Source organism: Zootoca vivipara, chromosome Z1 (genome assembly GCF_965207765.1).
Source record: "Zootoca vivipara chromosome Z1, rZooViv2.hap1.1, whole genome shotgun sequence".
NCBI classification, from domain to species: domain Eukaryota; kingdom Metazoa; phylum Chordata; class Lepidosauria; order Squamata; family Lacertidae; genus Zootoca; species Zootoca vivipara.
The window spans coordinates 38,417,294-38,441,873 of NC_142583.1; the positions used below are offsets into that span (position 1 = coordinate 38,417,294).

Consider the following 24,580-nt stretch of genomic DNA (forward strand, 5'->3'; position numbering starts at 1 on the left):
CAGGTATCCCTCACATCCTCCATCCCTTCCTGCCAAACCACCAAGAAAAGACACGGGTATGCAGAGCACTATCATAAACTTCCACAGTGTCAGTGTGTCATCCAACGTGGCATAGTGGTTAGATTGTCAGACTAGGACCTGGGCATCCAGGATTAAAATCTCGACTCGGCTCACTTGGATGAGCTACTCACTCTCAGCCTAACATACCTCACAGGGTTGTTGTGAGGATAAAAATGTGGCAGGAGGAGAACTATGTATGCCACCTTGAGTTCCTTGGAGTAAACATGGGATGTAACTCAAATAAATAAATAATGTGGGTAAAGAGTTTGCTGGCTTTATGACCCTCCATTTACTCAACAGTTTGCAGCAGTGTTTCCTGCATAGGGTACACAGGACGAATAAATACTGTGGAATACCAAGAAACCTAGGTAAGTCCTCACCAGGCACAAATGAAAAGAATATGGCGCACCATCCATTTGATGGTGAACACCAGACACACTATATTTTATCACTCTGGGCAGTGGTTGGCTTTTGTTTTCAGTTATAGGACTAGAGGCAGGGGATCCAGAGTAGAGCAAACAGTAACTGGAGACAAGACTTCCAGTGTAGCTTCATACGTTGAATTGGTGACTATTGTCTCAGTGACCTGCATTGTGAACTCCTCTTGAGATTGGGAGGAGTACCAAAGATGTGAGTGCATATGGGGCATGAGGGATGGAAGAGCACGTAGTGGCAGCAGTACCCTTTCTCAACCAGTCTTCAACAGCCCTTACTGAGTACTTTAACCACTGGGTTGCAGCTGCTACCAATTATTCATCACTATCCCTGTGTTTCTCCAAAGGCTACCAGAATGCACAGAAGCAAGTGTCTCCCTCCTCCCATTGCCATGCAAACCACAAGCAAAAAGGCCTACAACTGTAGCAGTGACCTGTGGGGAGCTATTTATACTTATTTTCTTATGTTTATCTTCTACATTTCTTCCTTCATTGAAGGCAAGGTGGTATCTAGACAGCCACCCAACCAAGCACTGGCAATACCCAGACTGGCTTAGCTTCAGCAAGGTCGTGGTCTCGTGTGCCATCAGACCACAACCTTGGAAATTAGGTGCTCCGCTGCTTGCTTCCATTTTGTTCTTGCATAGTTCCTGTGACTTTGCAGAGTTTTCAAAGACATACAATAGGTGATGGATATCCCATGATGAAGAAAGCTACCTGTGGTGCTCCTGTGCCCATCATGCAGCTCTTGAAGGCACAGAGGTCTTACAAAAACAAGCAAGTTGGTTAGCCCATTACTATATGATGCTGTCAGAACTTATTTCCAGAAATGATGCTGCCAATAAAAGCTATGATTCATTCACCTGTGTTGCTGTTATTACTGATACTTGGCAAATAGAGTCTGCTCCCCTCAAACTCAGCTGTCTTCATAAGGGAACACACAATGGGAGAGGGCAGAAGGTTCTTTACAGTACCCCACTAGGGCTAAGAGACTGCATCTTGACCGTGGTTTTGCCCCTTGAACACCACCAAGGGTAGCAGGATGGCCCCTGCAGTTCATGGTGCTGCTGACTTTTCCTCCTGGGAATTGGTTGTATGATAAATCAGGCTGCATGAATTGAAGGAGGAAATGGATGACATGTTCTGCTGAGGAAACACCACCTACTGGTGAGCAACCAGATGCATGTCCGTGTGTGTGTGGCTGGTTGCAGTGGAAGTGGGTGAGCAAAATGGCTGGTAACCTGGGCCTCACTGAGGCTGACAGTTGGCAGAGTGAGTATCTTAGTCCTTGCACCGTTCCTTCCATTGGCAAGCACTCTGTCCTGTTTCAGGTGTGCATGTGTGTCTCCTCCCAACTCTTTCTCCTGGGAATCTAGCCAGGGATTGAACCTAAGATCTCCTGTGGTGTGTCTATGCTGTTTTCCAAGGCTAGAGCTCCATGTTGTTGAGTCCATCTAGTCCTGTCTACATGGCTTGTCCAGTAATCAGCATGGAGAAGAGCAAAGAGGGCATGTCCCTAGGAGACTACAAAAGCCCTAGCACCACAGATCATTCTTCTTCCTACTCCTATAGTTGTGTGGTATAGTACTCAGTGGGATTCCTGGGTTCTAGATCTGCTTCCCCTCTCTTTCCCCATCCAAACACACAGTTCTCAGTGGGGCACCCATATGATCATATTTGCCCTTTGGGAGTCATCTCACCTGGGTTGGAAATTCACACCGAACTAGCCATCTTGGAGACTGAAATGGAGAATTAAAATATACCAAATAAATAAATAAATGCTGTGCTGCCACCTTCTGTGGTGTGTAGCTTTCTGTTTTGTGTGCCCCCACCCCTTGAAAAAGGCTTCCGTCTTAATGCAAACACAAATATGAACTTGTTGTGTGCTATGCTCTGAATACAGTGTGTGGATCCATCCTGCATGTATGGCTCCTGATCCGAATCTTGTGCATTGTGGTATCAAAGTGGTATGTTCTGGGTGGAATAACGTTGTCATGGAATTTCTGCTGCTGTTGTGAGTTTATTAGTGCCATTTCTACAATGGCTAGTAGGGATGCCATTAGTTTGCAGTACCAGAATGTGTGGGTGGAACTTGTAGGGGTGCTGTGGCAGTGCCTGCTCATACTGGTACATCAGATTTTGTTTCTCATGCTATTCTTGTGGACAAGTTCATGACTACTTAATGTTGGCTTTGGTGCTGGCTTAGCAGGGCCAGAGGTCTGGTCTGCCTGACTTACTAGCAGACATACTGTGTGTGCACATTGTGTGTGTCTGGCAGGTGAAATTGTTCCCAAGGTGACTATTTTGTAAATGGTAGAAACACTACCCATTTCTGACATCTAATGTTATTACTGTGTTTTGCATATGATGTGTCTAGCTGTGTTAATGATCCAATCCCTCCTCTTAAGAGACCATAAAAGATGCTGTCCCAGGGGAAAGAAAACCATGAAGCTTCCGATTGGGATTGGATGCCCAGGGCATAATCCCACCATCGAAAATTAAAACTGGCAGATTACGTCCCTTCTAATAAAGTAGAGGTTGTCTCACAATTGCATTTATGATTTTATAATCCAGTCATTAAAATACAAACATGGGACCACTCTTTTTAAAAACCTTTTTTTATTTTTACCTTTTGTCACACTTGTCATTTTTAATTGACGTGGAATATAGAAGTCGCATGCATTTGTGAAAATATAATTAAGCTCAACTTTTTATTAGCCAGGTGCTTAGCCAAAAATGCAAAACAGCTGAATGTTAGTTTAAGAAGAGCTGATTTAGCTAATGGCTGTCAATTCACAAACGCATTTATCACGAAAGAATATTGCAAATTATATCACATGTAAATAAACTAGATGCTTTTTCTCGCTTGATCTGGAAGTGTTTTAAAGTATGAATTTGCAAAAAGAAAATAGAAGGTACATGGGACAGATCTGTAAAAAAAAATGGGAAATGCTGAAAATCATAAACATTGGAAGAGAAAAAGACAGAGAATGAAATAATCATTTAGTATTTAAAATCTTTTATGATACAAGGTGAAAAGGGCATACATATTTGGTAAAAGCAACTATGACTATTTTGAGGAGCAGAGTAGTACTCTTATCTGTAAAATGTGTTTAGAGTGATATTCTTTTAAAAGAAAATCATTTCTGGGTTTTTTATTTTGTTTTTGTTCTGATGTTACTGTTTCATGGGAAATTAGTTAGTTGTCCCATGAAGGGATAAGATACTAAAATAGAAAAGGATATATATCCTTCTTGCTTAGCTTGTTCTCTCTAGTGGCAACTGATCTTCCCTGAGTAGATAAATGGGTAATTTCCCGTCCTCTGACTGCTCAGGGAAGATCAGATGCTGCCAGAGAGAACAAAATGAACTCGCCAGCAAAGTACAGTATAGGCTAGCCGCTAGCCAATTACAAAGCTAGCCAGAGTGAGTGAGTGAGTGAGTGGCAGGCAGCAGGGGCTTTTTCCTTGCTGAAAGCACCATACAAGGTAAGGGTAAAACAAGTGATTTGAAGGTGTCCCCAGCTCTTTCATTGATGCCGGGGAGGGATGGAGAGGTGGCTGTAAAAGGCACAGAATGACTGCAGCTGGAGAGGCTGCAATTTTTAGACTACTTACTCGGGAGCAATCTTGTAGTAGATCCATAAACGTCAGTGAGATAGCTCTAAAATACATGGTTTAAAGACTGGCATCTTAAGCTTTAATTCTCCGTCTCTGAAGAAGTACACCCTTAGCAAAAAGTCAGCCAGAGTGATTCCTTCCTTAATAATTAACTCTTGTAGCTTAAAAAAAAAATCATTGTGTTCTTGCATTGCAATTTGGTTTGGCAGATAATTAGGGCATTGTGCATAACCTTTGCTATTCAAGTTAATATTCGAAATTGAAATAAGAAGTTAGTTTTTAATCTTCTGTAGGAAAATAAAACCTATCCCTCGGTGCCTCTTTTCCTTTCAGAAAAGCATAACTGGCTTTCCCAAAAATGACATGTTAGATGATCCTCACTGTAAAGAAAAGTGCATTTACAGGTTCCTGATGTGACTGCTTCTACACAGAATCATTCTTTGTATGAGCATTTTGGGTCAGGCTGTGAATTTTCCTCTTCTTCTCCTTCCCACTAAAATCATTGAAATATATTCTGTCGGTCTTTCACATCAGAGGTGTAAATGGATTTCTTGAAAGTTTTTCTTCAGAATGGTAAAAGGCAATCACTTTACAACTTTGACTCCATTACGAGCTGCAACACAAAGCTACAAAGATACCACCCTAACTTTCAGAATACTCTGCTGTTGAGTGACCTTGCCTCCACAAGGGCAGATGCTGTACTCTCTCTGCAAAGAAATGCTTGGGCAGAATCTCTGTATCTCTGCTGCTTGTTTGACAGCACTTGCACAAGAAGCACAGTAGAGGGAAGAGCAGTCAAGTTTAAGTTTTGAGAATGGTTTTGTTTTACTGATGTGTGCCCTGTGGTGGAAATGAGATTCTCCCTTCTTTCCTTATTTCTTAATGGCACCAGCATTGTATGGTCATCGTTCACATACTATACAGATACATATATTTGCTTTCAGAATTTAGGCGTTTCATTATAGTATTACAGTACTAAAGAAGTTCTGAACAGCACTTATTTCCTCACTTGACTCCTGAGGAAACAGGCAAAGCAACATGACCTCTTAAAATATTGAGCTTTTAAAGCTTTTATGCGTGGACAGTGACCATTAGGCAATGCATTTGAGTTCAGAAGAGATGCAGTTTTTAGTTACACTGTGCAACTTTCAGCATACATTTGTTTATATTTTTAACAAAATGCAACCATCAAATGAATCTCCTGATATATAATTATATGTGTAGCAAAATATCTAGTTTGGGTCCTTCCTAATTTTTTTCATGTGCTTTGTTCTATATCAGCCTACCCCCTATATGTTTCCATGTGCATCAAAGCTCAATAAGTTGCTGATAAAAGCTTCAGACGCCTTGTAAAGATCTGTATTTTCTCCCAGGCTTTCCCTGACCCATAAACTCAGACCCTGTTTTATGTGTCTGAATATTTCTGACTCCTGTTTTTGTTTTTAGTTACTTTTGCTTTGCTTTTTTATTGGTTGTATCTGTGTTTTCATGATATTGTTTGTTTTTTATATTGCACACCACTTAGAGATTTTAAAATATTAAGCTGTTTATAAATGCTTTTAAGTAAGTAAATGCCATTTCCCTCTTAGATTCTAAATATGGGACAAGAGGCTCATATTGTAAGACCCTTGGGTAATTGTTTAGGCTCAGCTGAATTTCCATCACAGAGCAGAATTTGCCCCTATAAATAACTGGCCTGACCCCACCCTATGACCCCCACAACACATGCCAGAGACCTGCAGGAATTATTCAGTGTGTGCCAATATTTCAATAAAACCAGCTGCCTGGAAATTGGTAGAACTGAAACAAGTTCTTCTCCCTCAGTCCTTTCCTTACGATGACATTAAAGACATTAAGAAAGTAGATAGTTAAAATCTGTTGAATTATTGTAATGAAGGGCAAAACGTATGTTTCAAAAGTGGTTTCTACTGTAAAGAACAATCTCTTTCCAAACACATGTGAAATATAGATGTTTTGTGCTTTCTCCACAAACAATGAAAGAGAGTGAAAAAAACTGTCTGGACATGTGTCACGTTGAAAATAATTTTTCTCCTGCCTCCTCTTTCCTCCCCTCTGTTTTCTGGAAGCTCACCTGATCTTAGCTTTTTATCCCACCTTCAGACTTTCTGTCGTGAAAGTAAAAAGCATTTTAAATTTGAGCAAGTGTATGGTGGCTGGGGTGAAAACCAATGTAAGGCCAGCATTTTATTAAATTGTATCTATTTCATTTTAGCTGATCTGTATACCAGTGTGTTATAATGGTTTGAGTGTCAGAATGGGGACTGGGAAACTCAGGTTGAAATCCCCACTCAGCCATGAAGCTCATGAGGTGATACATTCTCTGAGTCTCACTGACTTGTTGTGAGGATAAGATGGGGGAAAGAGAAACTTTTTATATCGCACTAAGCTACTTAGTAGAAGAGTAGGACAAAAATGTTCTCAATGAAATAAATAAGGGTGCACAATTATTAATTGTGTTAAACATTTATATATGTTATGGTTATCCAAGTGCCCTTTGCATTCATTGGCGAGAAATCTAGAGCAACTGGGTAGACTATTTAATCTATGCATTTCCCCCTATATGTCCACAAATAGAAGGTCTGCATTCCAGCAGACTCTCTGAGGAACCCAGGTCCCTACAGGCTCTTATGTGCCTCTGGCATGAAATACAAATAAATATGTGATCTAAAATAGAAAAGCCTGTGTCTTGAACTGGTGTGAGGAATCCAGATTTTTCTTATTTTTATTTCAGTTCATAGCCTGCCCTTTCCCAAAGGTCCATAGCAGCTAACAGCATGTGCATTTTATGTAGAGCCCTTGCCTCACCCTTCTTCACAACAAACTTGTGAATGGAGGTCATGAATATTCCCTTTTACGAGTGTGGAGCTTAAAACTGAGAATGACATGTCAAGGTAAATCAGGGAAATATGGTAGAGCAGGGATTTAAACCCAGATCAAAGACTGTGGACCACTTTGGGTTTTGTTTAAACACATGTGCACACATATATACATATATACTTTTGTAATGCAGAAAATTGTAATGCAGAAAATTATACCTAATAGATATATTTTTGGGGGGGGGAATAACCTTAGTTTTTAATGAAAGGGCTAAGTAAGATCTGTGACTTAATATGCATTAAGTAGCAGGCTGTTTTATTAATTTATGATAAGTATTGAAGTATGACGGAGTGGGTGAAGTGAGAATTACCATTTGCTGCTGTGAAAATGATGCTTGTCATGTTATCTCCCAATCCTAAAGCATTGTCTTAAGCTTTGTCTTCATGAGACTTAAAATCTTGTATTATGCCCAGTGATCAGCCTTAAACCTCTTTGCTGTCACTGAAGAAAACAAATCTTTTGCCTTCCTTTGCCTGGGGGATGTGGAGAGCTGAAGTGGTCCTATGTGACTAAATTAGATGAAAGACTTGCCTTCCCACCACGGAGACACAGAGTCTAATCAAGTGAAATGAGTTCTGAGATCTCCACTCACTTCCTAGAGGATATCAGTTTACATTACAAAATCACGCGACACCTAATTCATCACAGTTGATGCAGACTTTACTCGAGAGAGGGCCACAGCTCAGACAAGGATAGTAAACCACCTGTCCCCTCTGTAGAAGGTGCTGATTATTAAGGCAGTGGGAAGCAATGGTGGGAAGGGTCTTTTGACCTGTATTTTATGTATTTTAAATAAAGGGAGAGGGAGATGTCAGACTTAAAAGTGGAAAGATTTATACCTTTAATTATAGTTAACATAGATCATTCCCACCCATTCCCATTCATCTACATATGAAGCTAAACCTTTTCTGTTTGTTGGCACAGAAGTGTTTTTAAAGTTGTATACCAGTTCAGCATCACAAATCATGGTTGTGTGTTACCAGAAAAGTGACATTGCAGTGGCTTTGTAAATAGATGCCCAAATGTTTTTCAGGGGGGTGTCTAATGTCTTCATGCTTCCATATTTGGTGTGGTGAAGTAAAACTAATCAACTTCTTGATTTCTTTCAGGGCATTGTGATAACTCCCTTGCTCCTGCTGCTTTTTGTGAGTATCTTAATATTGCTTCTCTTTCTATCATCATCATCATCACATTGGCTGTTAAGTAGTGTATATTGGATGTGGAAAAGGGGCCATTTTGAATGTTCCAGACCATTTCCAATGATCAAAGTACACATGACTAGTTCTTGACAACTTTCTAAGTTGATATAAATGATATAAAAATGTGTCATGGAAGCAGTTATCACCATGTGCTCATCTTAGTTAGCAGGTGCATTGATACCAAAACAAGGAGTAGCATTAAATGACAAGTAACTTACTGGAAGATCTATCTTCTCCTATGTAGGCAGTATCTGCTCTAGATTTTATTTGATTTGATTTCTTATACTCCTATGCTGCTTTTCATTCAAATGAATCCCAAAGCAGCTAGCAAACAGTAAATAGCAGTAACATGTTAGAATGTTATGGTGGCCAGCATGACTAACATGTTAGAAAACATCATAAATACAGCATGGATTGTATGGAATAATTAACAAATGATCAGTGAAACAATTACCTTCTTTATAACACTGTTAACAAAGCAACGACTAAAAAATAAACTAGACATCACAATTAAAGCAAAAGTCATATGATTATCAGTACATTATCTATAATTTATAAAGCAATATTAGCAATGTTAACAAAATAGCAGGCAAAAAGAAAACTTAAGTTCTTACACACACACACTCCACACACCCATGACTCATAATCTTTCACTCTATTCTGCTCATTGAAATACACTTAGAAATAATGCCTGTGATAGCTGTGAGCATTTTCACCCCTCCCATTCTGAAAATCTGGTGATATCTGCTGTTGGGAGGGAACAGTTAGGAATTGTTACTTTGTTGTTTTTCAGTCCTGACTCTGCTCTCTGCCGTGTGCTGTGTGCAGTTTAATATCTTCTGTAGACAAGATGGCTAAGTGAGAGGCTGTAACACTCACAAAGCCAGATCTGTAAATATGCAGTAGTTAATAGAAATAAATGAGGAATGTTTTGAAACCTCTACAAATGCTTCTGCTGTTCACTGCTGATTTGGTGCTCATAAAGCCCAGTTATGAGTCCATGATTCCCGGGTGTATGCTGAAGGTGTTCCAGACGTCCTGCCCAGGCATAGGGGCCTAAGAAGACCTGGACAGATCCTGGCATTTACCCACATATGGTAGCAGGCGGATGGTTGCTGGTAGCAGACTGGTGGTTGCAGATGGCTATTGATGGTTGGATAATTGGATGTTTCTGATCCATTTCCATCTGATGCTGCACATCGGAGTTGAGCTGTGAGCTGAAGCTGTTTTTCAAGCTGCTGTTTGATTTACAGAAAGGTATGTTGCTGGCTGCCAGGAAGACAGCAGAGACGCTTTTCCAGTTTGCCTGTTAATTGTGCTGAGTGGGGAGAGAAGTTGCTGAGAGAGTCAAGAGTATTTGGGGTGCATGAAGGGAAGTGTCTTGCTGTTAACTAAACACAGGCATGGCTTCTGCACATTCTGGCCAGATGTCTCTATCTTTTCCTCTCCTTACACCAGAGACCTATCCTACATGGCAGGTCAAAATGAAAGCACTTTTACAAAGGGAAAAGCTTTACCATACTATAGAAGATGACCCCCCCAATGAGGATGATGATGGATGGCCAGCGTGGCATGAGGCAGACATGAGAGCCAGGGGGACAATTATTCTGAGTGTCCAGGACCAGTTGTTGGTCAACTTGGAGAACCAGCAGACTGCACGGGCTGTTTGGAATAAACTTCGAGATATGCATCTAAGACAAAATGCAGGATCCAGTGTGCTTTTCTTTAAAAAGCTGTGTAGGCTGGAATTGCAGAAAGATGGTGATTTGCCCAGCCATCTAGCCCAATTAAAACGTCTCAGACAGGATCTTGTCCAGCGAGACTTAAATATTTCAGAAGCTGTTTTTGCAATGCTTATCATAAACAGTTTGGATGAATCTTATGATGCTGTAGCTGCTCAATTGTCGTCTTTGCCCAATGACCGTCTAACAGAAGATTATGTGTCTAGCGTGCTCTTGAATGAGTGGGATCGCAGACAGACTGCTAGAGAAAGCAGGGACAAGGCTGTTGGAAATGCCTACAAGCCTTCAACAGGGGAAAGTGAAAGTGTTGCAAAAGCTCTTAAAATGCGCCGCTGTTTTTCTTGCGGAGAGGTCGGCCATTTTAAAAATCAGTGTAAAAACTCTTCAAAGAAGAAGGGCAACTTCAAAGGCAAAGGGGGAGGAGGCCGAAAACCCCAAGGGCCAGCTGCATCAAAGGCTTTGATTTCACGCAGTTCTAATCAACTCACACGTTCTGTTTTTGTTGTCGACTCAGGAGCCACAAGGCACGTGGCCAATGATAAAAATCTCTTTCTTCATCTTGAGAAACAGGGAGGAGCAATTCATCAAGCGGATGGAACGACTATTAAAAGTTTGGCTCAGGGAACGGTTTCTTTGCAGAGCCTTAATGCAACAGTTAAAAATGTTATGTATGCTCCTCATTTGCAGGATAATCTCTTGAGTGTTTCTCAGCTAGACGCTCAAGGATTTAAAGTGGTGTTTGCAAACTCTCGGTGTGAAATTCTTCGAGACAACAAACTCATTCTTTATGCTAAGTGTGTTGATGGTTTATATGTATTGCCTTTTGTTACAGGTACAGCTGCTGGAGCAACTAAAGAAACTGAAAAGGCGTGCTGTAATATATCAGTAGATAAGAATGAGAAATTGCATAACCATTGTATTCATGATTATCATCGTTTGTTTGGTCATTTGCATTTCCAGGCAGTAGGTAAAATGCAAAATATGGTTGAGGGCATGAAAGTTCAAAAGTGTCCTTATCATATGAAATGTGTCTCATGTGCAGAGAACAAAATTAAGCAAGCTCCCAAAGGTACAAAATCTGGGAGGGAGGTTAAGAAACCTTATGAGATTGTGCATGCAGACTTGGTTGGACCTCTAGCGCTCTCTAGAGGAAACTCATGTTATTTTTTGGTTCTGATAGATGCCTATTCTAGATATGTTTGGGTCTATATGTTACAAAAGAAGTCTGAAGCCTTCTCTAAGTTTCAAAAATTTTGTGCATGGCTCAGGAATGTTCACGATGAGCATGTACGTTGTCTTTTCACTGACAGGGGTGGAGAATTTTGTTCAGAACAGTTTGAAAACTTTACTGCAGAACAGGGCATAGAGCACATGACTGCCACGCCCAGATCTCCATGGCAGAATGGTTTATGTGAAAGAGTAAACCAGACCTTGCAACAAGGAATTAAAACTCTGTTGCATGATTCAGGCCTACCCAACCCCTTTTGGGCTGAAGCTCTATCGTGTTTCACCTATATTTACAACCGCAGATATCAATCAGCCATTGATTGCACCCCATACGAAATGCTGTTCAAAAGGAAACCGTTTGTAAAACATTTAAAAATTTTCGGTTCTGAAGTTTGGGTGCACACTCTGCAAGGTGACAAACTGAGCAAATCTGGTCAACATGGCATTTTTCTAGGTTATGAAAAAGGTTCTTATCGTGTGCTGATGACAGACACAAACACAATTAGGCTGACCAGAAGCATGGATTGTAATCCAAAATGGGACAAAGTTGGCATTTTTCAATGTCATCCCATTTCAGATGATGAGGTGGTGAAACCAATTAACAAAGAGGCAAAACCTGTAATTGATGCTGATGGTAGCACAGATTCTGACACTGATACAGATGATCAGAATGAAAAGACCTCTTTTAAGAAATCAGATGGGTCTGACACTGATCTAGAGGTAGAATCTTTGCCAGATACAGGTCACCATTCTCCCAAGGAGGAGGAACCAGACCCAGAGGATCCCAGAGTATTGCGTAGATCTGAGAGAACTACCAAGGGACAAGCACCTAAACGATTTTCTAAAGAATTTGCTAAAGCTGCTATTTCAGATATGGCTGCCACTAGCAATCCAAACTCAGTTTTTGAACCAACTAACTACAAAGAGGTTCAAAATTTACCTGAAAAAGATGCCGAACCTTGGCTTAACGCCATGAAAGCTGAATTGAATTCCCTAAAGCAAAATGACACGTGGGAATTGGTTCCAGCAGAACCAGGCATGAAACTTGTAGACAGCAGGTGGATTTACAAAACCAAGACTGATCAGACTGGTAAAGTGGTCAGATATAAAGCCAGATTAGTTGCACGTGGTTTTTCTCAAGTTCCTGATCAGGACTATCATGAGACATATTCACCGACAGTCAAATTTGAGACAGTTAGGCTGTTGATGAAAATTGCTGCAGAAGAGGGCATGACCATATCTCATCACGACGTAAATACTGCGTTTTTGTACGGAATTCTCAATGAGAGTATTTACATGTCACCGCCAGATGGAGTGCAGATAAAAAAGGGAATGGTGTGTAAATTAAAAAAATCCCTGTATGGTCTAAAACAAAGTGCTCGATGCTGGCACACTAAGCTGACAGAAGTGCTGTTTTCCTTAGGTTTCAAGCAAGGAAAGGCTGATTCTTGTGTTTTTGTTAAAGAATCTAACCAGCACAAATTGTACTGCATTTGTTTTGTGGATGATATTTTGTTTTTCTGGAAGGATGCAAATATTTACAAAACCACTCTTGCAAAACTGCAAAAGCATTTTGATATGAAAGACCTAGGGGAAGTCAGCAATTATCTCTCACTGGAAGTAGAGAGAAATAAGCAAGGTGATGTTTTGCTGCATCAATCACGTAAGATCAATGATGTGATTGAAAAATTAAATCTGACAGATGCCAATTCTGTAGACACCCCCATGGTCACAGGGTACCAACATGATACTAATGCTAATGTTTTTCCTGACACTACATTGTTCAGAAGTGTTTTGGGTAAACTTAGTTTTATAGCAAGGTGCACAAGACCAGACATTGCTGTTAGCGTAAATTTGCTCAGCAGATATGTAAATCAACCTACAGTGCAAGACTGGAAGGCACTGAAACGCATAGTTAGGTATTTAAAAGGCACTATGCATTACAGGTTGAAGCTTACTAGCCAAAAATCTGGAGGTCTTGAGATCTATGCCGATGCCAGTTTTGGTAGTGATACAACTGATGGCAAGAGCACCTCAGGTGTGTGTTATTTGTACAATCAGTGCCTATTTGATTTGGTCTTGTAAGAAACAGGCAACAATAAGCATGAGTTCATGTGAAGCAGAACTCAACGCTTTAAATTTTTCTCTCATGAATGTAGAGTGGTTATTGCAACTATGTGAGGATATGAGAGTTAAAATTTGTTGTCCAGTTCAAGTTTATCAGGACAACAAAGCCTGCATAGAACTAATCCATTCAGAAGGGTGCAAGCAAAGAACAAAACATTTGCTAATCAAATTGCACCGTGCCAGAGAATGCATTCAGAAGGGAGTTGTAAAAGTCTCATATATGCCAGGGAAAGAAATACCTGCTGATGCTTTGACTAAAGCTGTTAATAAGGAACAACTTGGTATATATGTAAAGAAATTGCTTTTGTGCTAGATTTTCATAATGGTCAGAATGAAAAGGGGGAGGTTGTGAGCATTTTCACCCCTCCCATTCTGAAAATCTGGTGATATCTGCTGTTGGGAGGGAACAGTTAGGAATTGTTACTTTGTTGTTTTTCAGTCCTGACTCTGCTCTCTGCCGTGTGCTGTGTGCAGTTTAATATCTTCTGTAGACAAGATGGCTAAGTGAGAGGCTGTAACACTCACAAAGCCAGATCTGTAAATATGCAGTAGTTAATAGAAATAAATGAGGAATGTTTTGAAACCTCTACAAATGCTTCTGCTGTTCACTGCTGATTTGGTGCTCATAAAGCCCAGTTATGAGTCCATGATTCCCGGGTGTATGCTGAAGGTGTTCCAGACGTCCTGCCCAGGCATAGGGGCCTAAGAAGACCTGGACAGATCCTGGCATTTACCCACAATAGCAACCCCCTCCTGAAGGTTCCTTTGGCTGGAGGTTGGGCAGCAGAGGTGAAACCAACCACCCTCTGATGGCAAACAGATTTTGGGGGGCGCTTAGACAATATAATGGAAATGTAAGACTTGGCAGGATTTTGTTTTTTGTAAGTAATGGGATAAATGTGCTTTATATCTGTAGAATTGAAAAAAGATGGGAAATATATTTGTGATTTTCAGGTTGCCATTTTTAAGTACAAGATAGGGACCAATGAAAATGTATTTCTAAATCCTTGCCTACTCTTTTGATTGAGATAAACAGTAAACTTCAATGGAGATGTTAAAACACACAGAGAGAGAGCTAAAACGGCGAACAGGTTTTTTTGTGTTTATCAGGACTATTGTCTTGTATTTTGACAAATTGCTAAAGCCACTGGGGCTATTAACCAAATTTTGCTCACATTTACCTGCTGCTGGCCTTTAAATCAGGAGGCATATTTGTTCAACCATCCATTAGTTTGGTTGAATTATATTCTTAGAATGAAACCAAGAGACTTTATTCCGTGTTTCTCAAATGTATTTGTTGCTTGGTGCTTTGTATGTGACTTTGAAAGATGGATTTCAGAGGAACGTTTAACAATACTGTATATTTAATTCTTATTTCAACCCTACTGAAATAAGTAGCTAATTTCCCATTTGGTTTGCATGGCTGTAGTTGTGTAACAAGGGAGAAAGGAAATGACACAGAGAGAAAATCAGCTATGAATTATAGCTTAGAAATCTTCAGAGGAAATTTTAGGTATGGTCTACTACATAGAAAATGTTTTTGTTTACCTGTGTTTAACCTAGAAGGGTTTAAATATCCTAGAAAAGGTTGTAATTTAGGATTCCATATAGTGAACTGAAGTGCTACCCTTAGAAGAATTAAGTGAAATTTCCTTATGCATTGCTTAGCTCCCTACATATATTTTTCTGGTTCACCTGACACTGACACTGCTGGGTAATACAGCAAAATTGGAGCATAAAGTTAGTTGAGACTGCCAATACTCCCTCAGCCTTTGACTGCACCAAATCCCCGTTTACCTTCCCGCCGGAGCAGTACCTATTTATCTACTTGCACTTTGATGTGCTTTCGAACTGCTAGGTTGGCAGGAGCTGGGACCTTCTGATCGGCAAGCTCTAGGTTCTGTGGTTTAACCCACAGTGCCACCCGTGTCCCCCTTAGAATACATTAAAAGGTAAAGGGACCCCTGACCGTTAGGTCCAGTCATGGACGACTATGGGGTTGTGGCACTCATCTCGCTTTACTGGCCAAGGGAGCTGGCGTACAGCTTCCTGGTCATGTGACCAGCATGACTAAGCCGCTTCTGGCGAACCAGAGCAGCGCAAGGAAATGTCGTTTACCTGCCCGCCAGAGTGGTACCTGTTTATCTACTTGCACTTTGACATGCTTTAGAACTGCTAGGTTGGCAGGATACATTACTTCCCTCTAAATCAAGAGAGGGTTCTACTTAGTCCTCTTCCTAATTAGTGGCATATGTTGGTGGTGGGAGGCAGTATTTCCTTTGGAAAGAAAGCCCCATACCATGTCTCAAGGGAACAGTTTTGTCATTCCTGCTCACATTTTTGCTTCTATTCTCAAACCACCTTATGCTTTACTCACGCATATCACTAACAAAAATAATCAGTGCCTCTAAAGGTTGTCCGCATTGGTAAGATGTCGATCCATTGGAATTATTTTTAAAAACCTTGTTCCTGGTCTTCATATTAACACCTTTGATTTGCTATCTCCCCTTGTAATCACACGGTATGCCCTTAGCCCTGCCTTCTGCCGCTAACCGTGGCTTTAGTCTTGCCTCTTCTATTGCATCCATCCCCTATTTCTATTTATAAAATTGCAGACATGATTTTATGATATTTTCTGTTGTCTTGCACATAATGGTTGAAAGGTGTAAGGAAAGCATTATGAGTGCAGTTTCATGTGAAAAAGAAGTTTTGGGGGAAATTATGCAATCTTTAAAATGGAAGAAATCATTAGCATGCGAATATATTGGTAGTTATTATTATCATTATAAACTGCATTTTTGTGAAGTATGAAATCATTGAAGTGGCTCGTACAAGTTGTCAAAGTTCTTACCTTTTTTGTTAGCTCCAGATTGTCTAATTGGAGCCTTCAGAGAATGTCTAGCCAGGTGACTCCAGGCCTGAGAAGCAGATGCAAGCACTCTGTCCTCCCGCTGGACATTAGCTGTGGTGGCCAGGAGCTACCATACCAGATGAAACCTAGATACCCACTGATCTCTCACTCTTATCCACCAAACTCCATCTAAAGGCCAAATTAGGACAATTGGTTGGTTGTTGGGAAGAGTGTTTAACCTCTCCTGCCTCTGCTAATTCTCCTGCTCAAACCTGCTCAGTTCCATTTTCCTGCAACTGAGCTTCTTTGTTGTTTCAGAGCCCCAGCTAGGGTTTTACAGGGAAGATCTGAAAGAATAAATCAGTGGGTAGGAATAGGATGAAACACCCTTCCACCAATTCTCTTCATTGGTGTTGTGAGGGTAGCAGAATATGTATTGGTGCCATCTTAAAGACTTGACCACCTTCCTTCCTTGTAGGAAAAGGGCTGCTTAGATTGAGGGGATAGTGTGCTTTTGACTATGTAAGGAAAGTGAATGTAATTAGCAGGTTATTTGTTTGTGGCAGGAGCATATGTTGATGAGGTTATGTATGGGGTTTATGAGTAAAAGGGAGATTGGTGTTATTTAACTACATTTTACTCAGAATAGACCTGTTGAAATTAATTAACATCACTAAATTAGACCCATTAATTTCAGTTGAATACCATCGTGTTTGTAAACCCCATGAATTTCCATATTTTCTAGTAACAAAAACGATTATTTTTTATTACTTGCATTTATATTTTGGTTTCCTGACCCAAAAAGGAGCCTTTTTAACTTTTTAACTTCTACTTCCTATTCTGTACTGCTCTCTAAGGTTTCAAAGCAGCACAATAATGAGTATATTAATCTGTATGTGTAATGTTTAAGAACTTCTCCTTCTAGATAGGTTTACATTTATTGATTACAGTTTATATTTTGCGCTATTTGCACAAAATTTAATACTGGTAGCTTTTAATACTTCACATTGCTTTGCTTCCACATGCTTGTTAATGTAAAATGAGTAATATGAAGTAACTTTTTAAAGAAATGCTGAAGTACACAAAGGGAAGAGTGAGCACTTACAATAAATTATACATTTTGCATAAATTATTAATTTTCTTAAATGAATGGTATTAAATGTAAGACAGTTTTGTATTTGAAAGAATACTGTGACCGAACTTAATATTTGATTAATTCCTTTCAAGAAAAATATTCAGGATTTATGTTACCTTAATGATGGGGTTTTTTGGGTCTCGTGTAATTGTAACCTCACTTAAACAGTATCTTCCAGCCTTTTCAATTTTAAAAGTCATTTGTTTGTCTGATTAAACTTTGTTAAAGTGTTACTGAGCCTTTGTTCCCAATTATACTCAGCTATATTCATATCTGTATAAAAATTTCTGAATAACTCGACAACCTAAAGAAAGTGATACCATTCATTCATATGGTAGAAAGAAAACATCTCTACTGTACTTAAAACACTTTCCACATGTGATTAACCCATTCCAGTGGCTAATAGTGGATTTTGTTGACTCTCTTCTGTAGTACCTTACCCCTAGTCCTAAATCTGAGCTATTGAGAATTGAAAATCCAGCATGCCCCTAATCAAGGGCTAAACTCAAATGGCCCCATTTATGAATGACACATTGGGCAACATTTCAGCAGCATGCTGAGAATAAAGTCTTGAATATATGTGGGGGTTTTAAAGTGCTCACAATGCTTTGTATATCTGTCATGTAGTACTTCATTTATTTGAGTTCACTATCCTGTGTAATGTTACTAGCGCAATACTTTTGTATGAAGAGAAACTTTCTACTTCTTTGGCTTATCCCTTTTTCTTAATGCATTCACTCACTTTTATTGAAATTCTTTCATTTGTATCAGTCATTTTGACACTAATAAAGCGAATAGTGGGGTTTTCCACTCTCCTGGAATGAAGGCTGGGCTATATTTCTAAATCTGTGAGGTAAGAGGGTGGGATATGACAACAGGGAAAGAGAAAGATGAATTGTAATGTACAGTACATTTGGTCAGCGTTTTAGCACAATTTTTGTTTGCATTTTTCTGTTGCGTTGTAACTTAAGGCTGATTCTACAAGGGTGAAAATAGGATGGTGAGTTCATATTTAGACTTTATTATTTAACCATAAACTCAAAACCATTTGACATGCTACCTTTCACAATATATGTTCAGTTAGCCAAGCTCCTCCAGTGGGCTGGGGGGGAGGGTTTAGTGCATGTTGAGTGAGCTAAATAGCCACATCTGAACATTCGCAACTGTCCTGAAACCCAACTAACAGAGTTGCATTCCTCTGAACCACTTCACTTAGATGTATCTTAAGAATATGTTACTAAGAATAATGTAGAAATCTGTCTGCTGAAAAAAAGACAGGGGTTTTTTGTGTGTGTTTTTTTTAACTGGAAGTTTGGATAGATGAAGTCAAATATATGAATGCTGTCCTATCACAAATGCAATAGGGAGCATTTGGAGATACTAGAGAAGCAGTATAAGGTGCTGTTAGCAGCACATATTGTTCCAGTTTTTAGTTTCCAAGCAGTCACCAAGAACAGCATCCTGTAGGTCACACTGCAGTATTCTTACTTTTGAGTTTGCAAAGATCCTAATTACTCTCCCTTGGTCTGGGGTAACAAAAAGCAATACCTCCTTCTAACTGATTTGGTGTTGGGAAAATGTATTCCTGGCACTGCCAGTTACTAGGTTAATAGGCATAGTGTTGGATCCAGGGACATCTGAAGACTACAAACAGGAGCATCCTGGGAAATCATGGATATGGTGAATCTTCTTTTATTGGAATGCATTCCTGTATATCCCAGGAACTTCCTTTTTCATAATTTTTGCAGAACCAGCAGGTACCATTTGGTAGACATTCCTGTCTACACCTTTACTGAACTGTAGTTTTATCAAAAAAAAAAAAAATTCCTTCAGTAGTACCTTAAAGACCAACTAAGTTTTTATTTTGGTATGAGCTTTCGTGTGCATGCACACTTCATCAGATATCTCATGAAGTGTGCATGCACACAAAAGCTCATACCAAAATAAAAACTTAGTTGGTCTTTAAGGTGCTACTGAAGGAATTTTTTTTATTTTGCTTCGACTCAGACCAACACGGCTACCTACCTGTAACTGTAGTTTTATGTTTAGTAAAGCATATTCTGCATCCCTGTAGTGAAATAGCTTCACTCTCATTTCTCTGTAGCAGACAAAAGTGTAATCAGATGATTTCCTTATTTATTTAAACATTTATACACGAGGCAGCTGACAGCCAGTAGAAACCCATTTAAAACACTGAATCATAAAACTAGTGAGATTATTAAAACAGCAGAGTTTAATTAAAGGAAAGAGCCAACATTTGGAATTGGTGTGTGGAGACAGGTTGTGAATTCCAGATAGTAGCTTATCCACTGTATACTTTATTGGCTTGAATTCCTAGAGATGTTCTACAACCTCAATATTATTTGGAGGATGCAAGAACACAACCTGGCTTTCTTTTTTAAAAAATGTTTACACTCTGAGGAGCATAGCCCCGAGGACTGCCTCTGAAGTGGACTTAACGAAGTGGATGAGGGATTGCAATTTGGCACAACTGATATGAAGTGTTTCATCTGACTCCACTAATGCAATTGTGGCAGTTACAGATGCAGCATCTTCCTTGGAGAATACCACAGCTGTGATATTTGTCCTCTTTGCCAAAAAAGGAGAGAAATTGAACAGCTGGTCTGAGAGAGAAACAAGGGCCTGAAAGTTGATTTCCATCTGAGAACTTTGACTTGCTGTACCAGGGCAAATCTATCCTGTCTTTTAGTGTTTTTGCTTTGTTTGTAAACTGGAATAGAAATAAGGTCACAATTATTTTGCCAGACATGGTTAAAACTAGTAACACTGTTTTAGAAAAAGCCTAAAAACTGGGATACCCAAGAAGGTTTCAGGACATTTTCATCGTATTTCATTTTCTTTATATTGTGCCGAGAAGCATGACTTTTATGTTTTATCCTGTAATCTGGAGGTAGGAGCCCCCTAGAGGCTAGATTTATTAGATCATCAGATTATGTATGTTCATTGTATGGCCTTGGATGGGGAGTCTGTGGCTCTCCTGATGCGAGCAATATGGGAGATAGGATGGAAACCTGCAGAACTTTGTTTAACATGGGTGGCGAACTTGAGGCGCTCCATATGCTGTTGGACTCTAACTCCCATGAGCCATCAGCCAGCATAGCCAGTGATTAGGGATGATGGGAACTGCATCTGAAAGGGCACAGATTCCCCATCACTAATATTAGCTGTGTAATGAGTATACAAGACTTGCAAAATTAGAACATATACAGTGCAATCCAGTACCTGTCTACTCAGAAGTAAGCCATAGTGAGTTTACACACATAAGTACAGATTTATGTTTTATATATCTGGGTATTTAAGCTCATTGGTAATTCATTAGCAATTAAAATTCCATATTAACAACATGCTTTTAATTTCTTTTACAGCTTGGATCCTCCTCCTCGGTGCCTTTCTCATCTATATTCTCACAACTGTTCATGACCGTTGTAGTTCCACTCATAATTGGACAGGTATGTTTTAAATATACATATATAATGCTTCTAAAGTCTTATGGACTGTAAAAGAGAGGAGTCTGTCACTTAGGAAAAGGCCTCTGGATAGTGACATTTAATAACAGAGAGATCATACTGTAAATGCTTCCTGAAGCCACATTGATTTTGCTTAAGAATGAGCAGCTGTCCCTCACTCCCTCTGATGAATCTTTTACATATCTATCTAAAAAAAGTGTTTGGGAACATGAAGTAAGGGAAGAAAATGGTAATCTTGGTGTAAATGAGCTGTGAAAGTATTGTAAAAGGTAAAGGTGCACCTGACCGTTAGGTCCAGTCGCTGACGACTCTGGGGTTGCGGCGCTCATCTCGCTCTATAGGCCAAGGGAGCCAGTGTTTATCCGCAGATAGCTTCCGGGTCATGTGGCCAGCATGACTAAGCTGCTTCTGGCAAACCAGAGCAGCGCACGGAAACACAGTTTACCTTCGCACTGGAACGGTACCTATTTATCTACTTGCACTTTGACGTGCTTTCGAACTGCTAGGTGGGCAGGAGCTGGGACTGAACAACGGGAGCTCACCCCGTTGTGGGGATTTGAACCACCGACCTTTTGATCAGCAAGCCCTAGGCTCAATGGTTCAGACCACAGTGCCACCCGCGTCCCCCTGTGAAAGTATTGTAAAAGTGTGCAAATGACTTGATTTAGAAAAGGTCTCCTAGGTGAAGCTGCACAGCTACCGGTAATTGATGCAAATCAAATGTGGTTCATTGCATCCAAGCATGTGCGAAAGTAAAATAAATTGCCCAAGAACTAGTTGGGCTTGCTAAAAGAAATTAAGCATTTCTGGTTATCATTTTTCATGTTTGTTTGTTCATATGTGTTTCATATTCTTGTGTAAAAACTAAGTTTGTAAGGGTATATAATACATTTATTTGTATTTTGAGTATTTGTATACTGCATTTCAGGAACCTGCATGTGTGCATACAACCATATGGGTCTCAGTGCATATGTCAAGGTCCAAGCAATTTGTGTTGGCCTCCCAAGGTGAAAATTAGGATAAAAATGCATGCCTGCTATTATTTTAAATAATAGTGTATATTTGGATTTTTGGGAGTATATTGTTTCATGTTTTTGTACACAAAAAATAAGATTAATATTAGGTTATACAGGCGACTTCCCCACTTATGTGGGGTTTATGTTCTGGGGGCCCCCCACGCATAAGTGGGGAGCACCTACTAAAAAGCCTCTAAACGTCCATTTTACCTGCTTTCCATGCTCTCTAGTACCTTTGCCTCTAGAATGCAAAACAAAGCAGGGAACAATACATCTGAGCCCACTGTTGGGTGGGGCAGCAGCAAGAGCTCCCACCTGCCATTTTGGAGCCCATAAGGTTTTTTAAACATTTATTTCTGGAGTTTGGGCTCATTGACATCCTCTTCAGGCCACAAGTCACAAGGATTTTCCAGCCTTCTCCCACCATTTCAGAATTTGAATTTATTTATTCCAGTTAAGTCCATTAAGTATAAGCAGCTAAATTTTGCCCTGGGACCCACCCACTTTTTGTGTGCTGCCTAAGAATTATTTCACACGGATTTTTTCAGGAAAAATGTTTATCCTGTCATTTTTGAACTGTAGTTGTGTTATAAGAATACAGGTGGGCCACTGCATGTACTTTACAGATAAGTGTACACTAAGAGCCAGTCTGGCTACTTTAATAACATGCTTACACATTATACATATATGTATGAAGTTACCAATTAGCTGCATGACATGTTGATGTTCAGGTCTTTTGACTCTAAAGTTAAAAAATATTTCAGCTGTTTAATAAGCTAGAAGTTAAAACCACACATTCAGAATGTGTGTATTATTAAGCTCCCATATAGGGATCATATAGTGAAAATGATGATCAAACACAAAGTACCCAATTAGATTAAGGCTGCATGTTTACATCACAAAAGGCAAACTTAGGCACCCTAACCCCCCTTGCCCTCACTCTGAATAGAGGTGAAAGGGAGACATGTCCCTGTTGCCAGGCAGCTGGGTGACATTCCTTTTCTTCTTGCATTGGTAGTTACACTGCCCACTGATGTTGCATGGCAGCATTAGATTCACCTCTACTTCTTTATGTGACCTTTAGTGGAGGAATGAAAATTGAGGTGTGCATTTGGATGTGAATCCCCATATACCTTCTGCTGTATCAAGTTAGCTCTACCCTGTTGGATTGAGAAATGTAGGAAGCCTCAGTACTGTATACTGATTCTCCGCACTGACTCGCAACATGTACCCCAGGATTTTAGACAGGAGTCTCCCAGCCACATCTGAAGATTCCAGTAATTGATTCTGGATCCTTCTGCATGCAGAGGATGTGCTGTATTGCCCCTAAGCTAAGGTTCTTCCCCGTGTGTTATCTTCAACACCCACCCTTCAATACCCTACCCCTTTACAAGCAGTTTAGTGGCCTCTCAGAAAAACATGTAGAAAAGGCTTTGTTGAAGATTTGTCTTGACCTTATATTATTTCAGTGCCACATAGATCTGGGTTGCAGTGTGTATGAGCCACAGTGATGTGCTGGAGCCAAATTTTCACAATTCTCTACCACATGTGGTAAAATATTTCTGCATGATATAAAGCACTTTGTTCATCTGCCTCTAAGCCACGTTGCCCTATTCCCCGCCCCCCTTATACTGGGACTCCGGACAAAGATTGTGGCCTCTCTTGTTTGTGTTGTCTCATTCTAACAGGATTGTGACAGGTACCAGAAAAATGAGTACCATGACAGTATTTCCCTTCCCATTTCTGCTGTCCTTCTCCCTTCTCTAGAACTAAGTGCTTGTGACAGACTTTTATTTTATGTTTTATTTTAAAGAGTGATTTATGATTAAAAGTTAATGAAATAGAATTTTCACAGTGCTTTTATTATATTCTACCAGTTTGAACATTTTTCAAAGCAGCACACCAAAACCCACTGTTCTCTATGAATAAATAATAAAAGCCATGTCTGTACATTATCATTCATGCATTCTGTAGTTGCCCACTGGTGATTTGTTTGCCAGCCTGAAGTGGGCGCTTCATATTAAACTGTCCTTAACTAAAACTCAAATTAGTTATTACAATTGCACCAATTTAAAATGTAAATATGGTATATAGATATATGTAATTGAATTCTACTTTGTAAGCTCACTGGGTTGCTCTCTTGAGATATAGTGATTCTGCAAGTGGATTTTGCAGGTGGAGTGTGCTAATCTGTCCCCAAAACATTGCTCAAGCAGGAAGAAAATAATAATAATAATAATAATAATAATAATAATAATAATAATAATATTTGTTAGTCACTTTCCTCACAAAAGCATCCAGTTAAAACAAATGCAACCAATAAAAACTTTTAAACACATCTATAGAGATAAGAGTTCCTACCCCAATAAGAGAACAAGGGCCAAAAGTCTGGTTAAAGAGAAGAGTCTTTGCTTGGCTTTTAAAAATAGAGACGATCGTGCAAGGTATTCCTACTTGGGAAGAACAATCCACAAGCAAGGAACTGCCACTGGAAAGGCTCATTTTCATGCCTCAGATTATGATTGCAGGGTCTGGGGATAGGTAGTCCTTGGGGGAATTACGATCCTGAGCTGCATTAGGCTTTAAATGTCAAACCCAACATTTTGAATTGAGCCTAGAAACTAAATGTTAGCCAATGCAGTTGTGCCAGAATTGGTGCTATATGATCAGAGTGCCCTGTCCTGATCATCAGTCTGCTTGCTGAATTCTGAACCAGCTGCAGTTTCTAAACTGCCTCCAAAGATAGCCCCATGTAGAATACATTGTAGTAGTCCATCCTAGAG

The 24,580-nt window shown here is 39.8% G+C and overlaps 1 protein-coding gene across 2 annotated transcripts in view; it reads left to right on the plus strand.

Moving 5' to 3' along the window:
* The window catches only part of SLC10A7 (solute carrier family 10 member 7), a 138,239-nt gene that overhangs the window by 78,618 nt on the left and 35,041 nt on the right, over positions 1-24,580 (plus strand). For both annotated transcript variants that reach the window (XM_035113913.3, XM_088660288.1), the window contains exons 6-7: positions 8,122-8,157; positions 20,680-20,763. In XM_035113913.3, coding sequence (XP_034969804.2) covers positions 8,122-8,157; positions 20,680-20,763 — 120 coding nt within the window. The remainder of the gene's footprint in view (positions 1-8,121; positions 8,158-20,679; positions 20,764-24,580) is intronic.